The 11,677-nt window shown below is 38.8% G+C and overlaps 1 protein-coding gene across 1 annotated transcript in view; it reads right to left on the reverse strand.

Annotated features, from left to right (window-relative positions):
- Nucleotides 1-11,048: 11,048 nt before the first annotated feature.
- Nucleotides 11,049-11,677, reverse strand: part of LOC108539841 (EPM2A glucan phosphatase, laforin) — a 4,218-nt gene continuing 3,589 nt past the window's right edge. Inside the window, 2 exon segments of the mRNA XM_017888778.1 lie at nucleotides 11,049-11,372; nucleotides 11,375-11,671. Of these exon segments, the coding sequence (XP_017744267.1) occupies nucleotides 11,268-11,372; nucleotides 11,375-11,671 (402 nt within the window). The 3' untranslated portion in view covers nucleotides 11,049-11,267.

Here is an 11,677-nt window from a genome sequence, read left to right on the forward strand (position 1 = left end):
ACTCTATGAAACAATGTAAATTACAACAGCGAGCATACAAACAAAAATCAATAGATACAAAAGTTAATTTATTTCCTAGATATCAGCAAAGAACTGAAATTTAATTGCTTAAGAAAAACTAAATATACTATTTAAAACAGCACACCAAAAACCCTTATGTATAAATCTAACAAAACTGGAGACATATTCTATGTTCATAAGTTGGAAAACTCAATATTGTTAAGATGTCAGTTCTTCTCAACTCGATCTATAGCTTCAACACAAAATCACAGCAAGCTATTTTGTACAAGTCAACAACTGATTCTAAAAAGTATTTGGAAAAGCAAATGACCAACAAGAGCCAACACAATTTTGAAGAACAAGAACAAAGAAGATTCACATTACACTATTTTAAAATTAGTATAAAGCTACGGTAATGAACAGAGTGTGATACTGGCTTCAAAAAAAACAAACATATAGAACTGAATGGAGAGCACAGAAATGGACATATGCAAATAAATTCAGGTGGTTTCTAACAAAGACAATTTAAAAAACAATGGACGGTATTTTCAACAAATTGTCCTGGAACAAGTGGATGTCCATATGGGGAGCAAAAAGAACCTAGCTACAGACCTTATATAAAACATAAAAACTAACAGAAAATGGCTTATAAATATATACATATGTAAAACTTCCAAAATAACATAGGAGAAAACTAGATGAACTTTGATTTGGAGAAGAGTTTTTTAATTCAATACCAAAAGCATGATCATGAAAGAAAAAAAAAAATTGTTGGATTTTATTAATAGTTTTGTTTTGCAACAGACACTGCTACAATAATAAAAAATAAGTCACACACTGAGAGAAAATATTTGCAAACCACTCATCTCTCAAAGACTTGTATCCAAAATATACACAGAATTCTTAAAAATCATGATTTAAAAAAATTTAAAAATTAAAAGAAGATATGAACAGACACCCAAAGAATATATACAGATGGCAAATAAGTATATAAAACAATGCTCAATATCATTTATTACAGAATTGCACATTTAAACAATGAGATACCACTATGCACCTATTAGAGTTGTTAAAATCCAAAACACTAACAACACCAATGCTGATGAAAATGTGGAATAGGAACTCTCATTCTATGCCAGTGGAAATGAAAAATACTAGGCCACTCTAAAAGATGGTTTGGCAGTTTCTTACAATGCTGAATAGTCTTATCGTATGATCCAGAAAACTCATTCCTAGATATCTACCCACTGATATAAAAATTCATACCCATACAAAAATCTGCGCACCAATGTTTATTCATAATCACCCAAACCTGGACACAATCAAGATGTCTTTCAATAGGCAAATAAACAAAATGTGGAACATCCATATAATGGAATATCATTCAGCAATAAAAAGAAATTACAGCTACAGAAAAAAAACATAGATAGATATTAAATATATTGTTAAATGACAGAAGCCAGTCTGAAAAGGCTACATACTGTATGATTCTCATTACTTGACATTGTGGAAAGGCAAAACTACGGAGCTGGTAAACAGATCAGTGGTTGCCAAGGGTTTGAGCAGTAGGGAGGGTTGAATAGACAAAAGACAGAGGAGTTTCTATGGAAGTGAAACTAGTCTAAATGAGACTATCATAATGAATACATGACACTGTGCATTTATCAAAATCCACAGAACTTTTTTTTTTTATTATTATACTTCAAGTTCTAGGGTACATGTGCATAACGTGCAGGTTTGTTACATATGTATACTTGTGTCATGTTGGTGTGCTGCACCCATCAACTCGTCAGCACCCATCAATTCATCATTTATATCAGGTATAACTCCCAATGCAATCCCTCCCCTCTCCCCACTCCCCATGATAGGCCCCGGTGTGTGATGTTCCCTTCCCGAGTCCAAGTGATCTCATTGTTCAGTTCCCACCTATGAGTGAGAGCATGCAGTGTTTGGTTTTCTGTTCTTGTGATAGTTTGCTAAGAATGATGGTTTCCAGCTGCATCCATGTCCCTACAAAGGATGCAAACTCATCCTTTTTTATGGCTGCATAGTATTCCATGGTGTATATGTGCCACATTTTCTTAATCCAGTCTGCCTATTTCCCATATATATAATTAATATAAACACATATTTCTTTGTTTTGCCAGCTAAGAAGGCCTACAAACAACAATATCCCAGAAGGAAGAGGCACACTCACTGCCTGATCTTGATTTCTAATACCATTCTACAATAAAATCAAACAGAGCTCCCTGGATAAATGTCCAATTTTAGCGTGGAGGAAGGAAATATAAAAGATGATCTCAGAGCACCTTGTAGTGCCAGAAAATAAGGAAGTACTCAAAAACAAAGAAACCAAAAATCACACACACAAAGACAGGGTGATGTCAAAGACACACAGAAGAGAAGCCACCAAAAGAGTTCTCAATGGCCAAACCTGAAATAAACTGAATGAGAAAATAAAGTAGTAAGATATTTAAACCAAAGTATAAAATAATATCTGTGAATTTATATATATATAAATAATTCAATAGGTAAACAAATGAGGGAGAAGAGACAAATCCTCCATACAAATACATTCCAGATAATTAATGTAGATATTCTGCCCTCAAGCTGGCAGAACATAACTTCTCACTTTTTAAATGTGAGCACTGCACAGTGACTTCTTCTGAACGACTGCAGTATGGAAATACGGGGAAAACACAACTTTTACAGCAGAGAAAACTAACAAATACAACTTCGACTACATGATCAAGGTCATCACAAACGGTAGTAAGTCATGTTAATAGTATAGATCCTTGATATGATGTAATAAGGAAGGCACTTTACTTCGATGGTCTTCCCAAAAACCCATAATCCAAGTCTAATGACAAGAAAAAACACCAGAAAAATCCCAATTGAGAAACTTTCTGCAAAATACCTGATGAACACTATTCAAAACTGTCAAGGTCATTGCAGAAATACATAAAGTCTGAGAAACTATCACAGTCATAAATAATAAATGTAATGTGGTCATATAGTTAAGGTCTTGGAAGAAAAAAAGTATGTTAAGTAAAAAATAATGAAATATGAATGAAATTTGGATCCTAGTTAAAAATCATGTATCAACATTGGTCCTTAATTCTCACAAGTGTCATACTAATATAAAATATTAACAATAGAGGAAACTGGTAAGGAGTATATGAGAACTCTCTATACTGTCTTTGCAACTTTTCTGTAAATCTAAAATTATTCTAAACAGTTTATTCTTAAAAATACATGTAATATAATTTATCATACCTTAAAATAATCCATAAATAAAGTTCAGCTATGGTTACTCAAAAAAGGCATGGAAAGAAGTAGTCAAATACTATCAATAACTGTTAGAAAAATTAGTCAATAGAAACCACACCCAAATATGACATAGATAAGGAAACGAGAAGATAAAGACTGACTATATCTTCAACATCGTCACGAATTTAAAGAAAAACATAAGCTAAATGAGAACAAAAGAAAAAGATGCAAAAGAATACTGAATGGAACTTCTAGAGACAAGAAATACAGTATCTGAAAATAAAATTTCACTGGATGGGATTACAACAGATTAGACCTAGAGGAAAGCCTCAATCTTCTTATTTACATAACAGAGAAATGAGTATCTGCCTTGCAGTGTTGTTATAAGGACAAAGGGTAATTTAATTGAAAGCACCTAAGAAGTAATTAGCCCATGGTTTAAAAAAAAAAAAAAAAAAAAAAAACCCTCCATCTCTTTCTCTTCTGTGCTCTATTCATCCAACCAATATTTACTGCGCAGCTACTATGTACTAACTACAATTGCAAGATATAAAAGAATGAATAAAATACACATAGTCCCTACACTCATAGAGCTCACAATCTGGTAGAAGACAGAAACTAAAAAATACACAAATAAATGTTGTACATGATATCTTTTGTTTTAACTGTAGCATGCATTGTTAGCTGCCTACCTAAAATCTACTCTCCTCATTCTTGGTAATCAGTACCCTAATTTTCTTCAGGAAAGGAATATGCTGACCTAAATAAAGCACTTTCCCAGCGATACGGTTTGGATTTTTGTCCCCACCCAAATCTCATGTCTGAATAGTAATCCCCAATGTTGAAGGAGGGTTCTGGGGAGAGATGATTGAATCATGGGGGTGGACTTCCTCCTCGCTGTTCTTGTGAAAGTGCGTTCTCATGAGATCTGGTTGCTTAAAAGCGTGTAGCACTTCCCCTTCTCTCTCTTCCTCCTGCTCCAGCCATGTAGGACATGCCTCCTTCCCCTTTGCCTTCTGCGATGTTTGTAAGTTTCCCAGGGCCTCCCAAGCCATGCTTCCTGTACAGCCTGGAAAACCATGAGCCAATTAAACTTCTTTTCTTTATAAATCACTCAGTCTTAGGTCATTCTTTATAGTAATGCAAGAACTAATACAGAAAATTGGTTCTGGGAAGAGGTGCATTGCTATAAAGATACCCAAAAATGTGGAAGCAGCTTTGGAACTGGGTGTTGGGCAGAGGTGGGGACAGTCTGGAGGACTCAGAGGAAGACAGGAAGATGAAGGAAAGTTTGGAACTTCCTGGAGACTTGTTGAATGCTTGTGACCAAAATGCTGATACTGATAGGGACAGTGAAGTCCAGGCAGAGGTGGTCTCAGACGGAGATGAAGAACTTACTGGGAACTAGAGTAGCCACTCATGTTGTACACTTTAGCAGAGAGACTGGCAGCATTGTGCCGCTGCTCTAGAGATCTGTGGAAATCTGAACTTGAGAAAGATGATTTGGAGTATCTGGTGGAAGCAATTTCTAAGCAGCAAAGCATTCAGGATGTGGTCTGGCTGCTTCTAACAGCATACACTCATATTTATGAGCAAAGAGATCATCTGAAACTGGAACTTATACTTAAAAGGGAAGCAGAGCACAAAAGCTTGGAAAATTTGCAGCCTTGCCATGAGGCAGAAAAGAAAAACCCATTTTCGGGGAGGAATTCAAGCCGGCTGTAAAAATTTGCAAAAGTCAAGAGGAGCTGTATATTAATAGCTAAGACAATGTAGAAAAGGCCTGGAAGGCATTTCAGAGACCTCCATAGCAGCCCCTCTCACCACAAGCCTGGAGGCCTAGGAGGAAAAAATAGTTTCATAGGCCCAGGGCCCCACTACCCTGTACAACCTCAGGACACTGCTCCCTGAATCCCAGCTTCTCCACCTCTAGCCTTGGCTAAAATGGTCCCAGATATGTCTCACTCCACTGCTCCAGAGGATGCAAGCCATAATCCTTGGAGGCTTCCATGTGATGCTAAGCCAGCTGGTGCACAGAGGGCAAGAGTTGAGGCTTCGGAGCCTCCACCTAGATTTCAGAGGATATATGGAAACACCTAGATATCCAGGCAGAAGTCTGCTGCAGTGGCACAGCCCTCAGGGAGAATGTCTACTAAGGCAGCACAGAGGGGAAATGTTGAGTTGGAGTCCCCAAACAGAGTTCACACTGGGGCACTGCCTACTGAAGCTATGAAAAGAAGGCCACTGTCCTCTAGACACCACAATAGTAGATTCACCAACAGCTTGTACCATGGACCTGGAAAAGCCAGAGGCACTCAATACTAGCCCATGAAAGCAGCCATGGGGGCTGTACCCTGCAGAGCCACAGGGGTAGAGATGCCCATGGCCTTAAAAGTCCACCCCTCACATCAATGTTACCTGGGTGTGAGACATGAAGTCAAAGGAAATTATTTTGGAACTTTAAGATTTTACGGCTGCTCTGCTGGGTTTTGGACTTGCATGCAGCCTGTAACCCCTTTGTTTTCACTAATGTCTCCCTTTTGGAATGAGAGTATTTTGCCAATGTCTGTACCCCCATGGTATCTTGGAAGTAATTAAGTGGTTTTGATTTTACAGGCTCCTAACCAAAATGGACTTGCCTTGTCTCGGATGAGACTTTGGACTGTGAACTTCTGAGTTAATGCTGAAATAAGGTGAGACTTTGGGGGACTGTTGAGAAGAAAAGATTGTATTTTGCAATGTGAGAAGGATATGAGATTTGGGAGAGGCCAGAGGCAGAATGATATGGTTTAGATTTGTGTCCCTGCCCAAATCTCACGTCTGAATTATAATTCCAACAGGAGGAAGGGCCTGGTGGAAGGTGATTAAATCATGACAGTGGACTTCCCCCTTGTTATTCTCATGATAGTGAGCAGGTTCTCATGGGATCTAGCTGTTTAAGTGTGTAGCACTTCCCTCTTTCTCTCTTCTTCCTGCTCCAGCCATGCAGATCGTCCCAGCTTCCCCTTCATCTTCTGCCACACTTGTTAGTTTCCTGAGGCCTCCCCAGCCATGCTTCCTGTACAGCCCGCAAAACCATGAGCCAATTAAACCTCTTTTCATTATAAATTACCCAATCTCAGGTACTTCTTTATAGCAATGCAAGAACTGACTAATACACTCAGTCTCTTCTGCAGCAGAGGCAGTCAAACACAGCAGTTCTGGCCGATTCTAAACATAAAACAAAGTGGGAGTGTGGAGGTATTCTGGTAAAGTTTTTGCTTCCTAGATTATAGGCAATACCCATGGATGACTCTTCCACTCTTCCTTCTTCTCCCTTATTCCACTAAATGCACATGAGCTGAACAGAGCTGCAGCAGCCATCTTGTTGCCTTAAGGGAAAAGCCAAGAGAATATAGTGTGACACTGTATGTGACATCCAATTTAGGCATGTAATCCTCAGCTTCTTGTGAGAAAGCCTAGCTTGACACAGTCAATTATCTTGAGAAACTAAAGCCAAGCCCTGAGAAAAGCAAATCTGAGCATGAGAGAGTGAGAGGTAGAAAGCAAGTGAGGAGAGACAGGTTGTACTGCATGCTTCTTTCAGTTTGGTTAAATGAATTTTTTTTTTTAAATTATTTTTAGGCTGGTTCACATTCAGTTACTATTACTTGAAATCAAAAAGTCCAATCCAGCATAGTCAATATGATTTTTAGACTGTAATAACTTGTATAAGAAAGAATCAGAAGGTAGTTAGGGAGGCCTTTTACAAAAGCAACATGAAAGAGGAAACCTAACAAATAAACACGTGTCAGCCTGGAGAGGATTTGAAAGAATGGTTTCCCACCTGCCTCCTTCAACCCCTTCCCATCACCAACATGAAATAAGCATGTTCTAAATACAGTAATGGAAGTGTTTCCTGGAAAGGACCCGAGTGTGGGTGTAGGAGCTGGAGATTGGGTGAAACAAGTCCTGTGATGTCTACAGACCCACCCAACAGACCTACAGGAAAAGAAAAAGGCAACTCCATTCAACAATAAAATATACTAAATTATCCCGCCTCATGATAAAGTTCTTTTTACGTTGTCAACAATAACGATCTTAAGCCTATGGCTCCTCAGCCACACACCCTGAGCGGAACTTTATCCTTCAAAAAATCTGCCAAATTATACAGTACTCCATGAGTGTTCTCCCATTTAGAGGAGGTTTTCAGTAAACATGACAACTTCAACAGAAAACCAGCACAGCTACCCCTACTGATCAGCGTATCCTTCATTCATAAAAATGAATGGATATCCTAGGACTACCAGATATTGGAGAAAAATCAATAGAATAAAAGAACCATCAAGAAAAAAACAATTGACTACAGAGTACATGTATGTTTATAGCAGCAAAATTCACAATTGCAAAGATACGGAACCAACCTAAGTGCCCAACGACTAATGAGAACACAGGAACAGAAAACCAAATGCCGCATGTTCTCACTCATAAGCAGGAGTTGAACATTGTGAACATATGGACACAAGAGAGGTGAACATCACACACCAGGGCCTGTTGGTGGGTGGGGGTTGAGGGGAGGGAACTTAGAGGATGGGTCCATAGGTGCAGCAAACCACCACGGCACACGTATAATACTTACGTAACAAAACTGCATGTTCTGCACACGCATGCCATTTTTTAGAAGAATTTTTTTTAATGAACAACAAAAAAAAAAAAAGAGAAAGAGAGAGAGAAAGAAATCATAGAAAACTTCCCTGAGTTGAAGGAAACAATTTCTGGAATTTAAAGAGCCAATCAAGTGCCAAGTGATAAAACAGACTGCTAACAGGAATGGGCTTAGTTTGACATTAGAATTATCAGCCACAGATGCTAGAAATTACTGAGGCAAAGTCTTCAAGGGAAAATTATTTTAAGACCAGAATACTGTACCAAATGATCAATCAAGATCGTTTGACTGAAACACAAATAAACCCAAATAAAGACCTTTTAGGAATTTAAGGGCTCAGATATTTTCTCTCTGATTTTACTATTTCTTGAAAATTATCCAAAGAAATGATTAAGGTTTTTAAGAAAGAGGAAGATATACCATTTAAAACAGTGCAACTACTATAGGAGTTCAATTGTTTTCTTTAGTCTCAGGTTTATAGCTAAAACCTGTGTGTGTGTGTGTGTGTGTGTGTGTGTGTGTGTGTGTGCGCGCGCGCGCACACGCGCGTGCATACCAAAATAAGGAAGGGAGAGGAATGTGTAAGCTATTTTTCTTATCCTCTCATATAGGAGTAACTTCCTGCATAATAGGATTATAAGAATGAACTTTCTATATAATAGAAAGTCAACAGTCAATATTTTATATAAAACTGATATATATATCAGAAACATATATATATACACACACACACATAAATATATCAGAGAGCCATATATTAGTGAAAATTAGAACAGAAATCCTAATTCTTCGAGGAAAAAATTTTATTTTCAAGAAATAAGCAATATGCATTCATCAAGTAGTGCAATCAAGCTAGGACATTGTGAGAGCTGGTGTAACACTTCTGTTAAAAAAATTAATAACAAATTTTTAAACAAGTTGTAGAAGAACATTACAGTTCAAATACGAAGTAAAACAAATTGTAGTACTGTTTTAAGTAAAATTTGAGCATGACTTTTAGTGAAGAAAAGAGAATTTTTCCTTGCAGTTGTATAGTTTTCGTGTCACAAAATTTTATTTCCATGTTTACAAGTCTAATTGTACTACATGGTTTCCCAATAATAGTAAAAAATAATACCTAGCCCTTATTTAACATTTACCATATGTCCTCTTCTAAGTTCTTAATATATATACTATTCTACAAAATACAGTTCATTTATTAGGCAGCTTGGTCCTTTCATTGTGAGCTGAGGTGATGCGCCTCAAATCCCACACTGGTAGGTGAGACCAGGCAATCTGGCTCCAGAATCCTTGCTTTTAAACACTTGGCTACCCTGCTTCTCATAAAGCTCTCTGTTAATTTACAATGCTTAGAATCAGTCTATTTGCCTTAAACAAGAAGGCACTGTAACAATCAGAAAACAGAATATAAATTATATAAAACCTGATAATGTAAAAGTCATAATAAACCAAGCTGAGGAGAGAGGAAGAAATGTGTAATATTTTTCTTACCCTCTCTTACAGGAGTAACTTCCTAGAAAGTAAACACTCAACTTTTAATACAAAACTGAAAATGATTCCTGCTTGGATGGTGAAGAAAAATATTTATCAAAAAAAACTGAAAATAACAGTAAAAAAAAAAATCAGCAGAGAAGACAGAGAATGAACTTGAGCTAAATTTCTCGTATTTCATAACAGGTGTGATGGTTAATTTTATGTGCATCCAGTAGGTGTCAATATTTATTGCCTAATTTTAATTTTTAAAATTATATATAACTTATACGGTAACTATTAGAAAAACTAAAAACAAAAGTTTGTGATACCTTAAGAAATAGCAACATAAGCAAACTACAGCATAGGGAGGACTATCAGAAAAGCTAAAGAAAAGAACTAGGGAAAGGGAAGATCTTTGTTTCACACCATTTACAGTTTTATTACAATTATCAGATATTTTATTTTAAAAAATAATTCTACAATACTATGAATAATAGTAATACCCTGTAAAGAAAGGATAAACTGAAGAGGGTATCTTTCAATTCTGTCATGGTAAAATAAAAAACCAATAAATGCTACCAGACCATAAGCCTAGTGGGGAACAAAAAGATAACAAGGATAATATATAAACATATTCCACTCTAACCTTCTTTACTGATTCTTTGTCTCTACATCATTGCAGGCGAAATGGTTCATTCTTTTCATATAAACTTCTAAAGAGACATTCATTCCATTGACTTCAACTATTGAGTTACACCCACTCCAGTCTTCAACCTTGCACATTTCCCTTAAAGGGTCTGTCTCAATTCAGACATTGTTGGCGGGAGCCGACATTAGTTATCACCCTTTTAGGGCATAATTTAGCAGTCCTTAACGAAGTGTTTAAAAAAAAATGACTGCATTTTGACCCAATAATTTCACTTCTTTGAATCCACTCTGTAGAAACACTCTCGAATGTTCAAAGATACCTGTAAAAGGAATTTCAATTAAGCCACTACTGTTTATAACAGAGGAAAACTGAAAAGAACCCAAATGCAGGTTCGTAGATGCAGAATAATTTGTTGCCATTTAAAATACATCTACATGTAAAATATATATCTACACGTAGTGACAGTGAAAGATGTCCGTAACATACTGTTAGGCAATAAAAGCAAAAATTCAGAATTATTACACAATTTTTGTAAAAAAAAAAAAAGTATATGCATATACCACATACATAAATGTGTACAAGCAGTGTGCCTAAGATTGTGTGGAGGAAACACTGTAAGTTTTTACTATGCAGATTTCTTTTTTATCATCATTATTATTCTACAACCAACATGTATTGTTTTAGTATTTTAAGAAATCAGGTCATGTCTCAATTGTCATATATCTGGGATTAAGAAAGAAAAAAAAAATCCAAAAAGGGAAATATTCAATGTCTTTCCATTAGTTCATTCTCAATATCTAAGAAAAAAAAATCTAAGCAGCACGTTGCAGTCTACGAATTAGCGAAAACGCTACTTTCGTTGGTTGGATCGTTTTTCTTTTTAGCGAATTAGAGCAGGAAAATGAGGACACAAAACTCAACTAAAGCGGAGTTGGGCAGTTGAAGCCATCAGCGGCGCGCGGCCGAGCAGCCAAGGGACCCGCGAAGGGGGGACTCGGAGGGCGAGGGGGACTCGGAGGGCGAAGAGGGCCCCGGGCGGGAGACGAAGGGCACTGGCCCGTGAAGCAGCTGCGGTTGGAAAGAAGCTGAATATTGGGTGTGCGGAAATCAGGTTAGAGGGGCAGGCGACCGAGGGGACTGGAAGGCGGCCGGGAGCGCCGTACGGGTCTAGGGAACCAGTAGGAAGCCGGAGCCGCGGCTGGCAGCGACAGCGTGGCTGGCAAAGCAGGGTCAGCCCAGGGCGTCCTGCGAGTGCGCAGGGACGCGGGCAAAGAGCCCGAGACGCGCGCCGCCGGGGCCTGCCGGGCATGCCCGAGGCCTAGGCCCCGGCTGGGGGGGTGCGGGCCGGAGCTCCTGCTCTACGCCGGGAGCAGACGTCTGCTGGCAATACCTTCCCAGAAGAGCTCTCCTCCCGGCTCCCGCTTCAGGAACTTGTACCAGAACGTGTCCACGCGGCCCGGCTCCGCCCCGTCCTGCGCCGCCTTCTCGGCCTCCAGCTCCACCTCCCCGAGCCACAGGCCCGGCTCCTGCAGCGCCAGCGCCCCGGCGCCCACCGCGGTGCCTGCCAGCCTCAGGCGTACGGCCCCGCGCGGCTCCCAACGCCCCAGCTCGGGCCGCGACCCCACCACCAGCAGCTCCGG

The sequence above is a fragment of the Rhinopithecus bieti genome, unplaced genomic scaffold (genome assembly GCF_001698545.2).
Source record: "Rhinopithecus bieti isolate Rb0 unplaced genomic scaffold, ASM169854v2 scaffold_18358, whole genome shotgun sequence".
In the NCBI taxonomy this organism is placed as follows: Eukaryota; Metazoa; Chordata; class Mammalia; order Primates; family Cercopithecidae; genus Rhinopithecus; species Rhinopithecus bieti.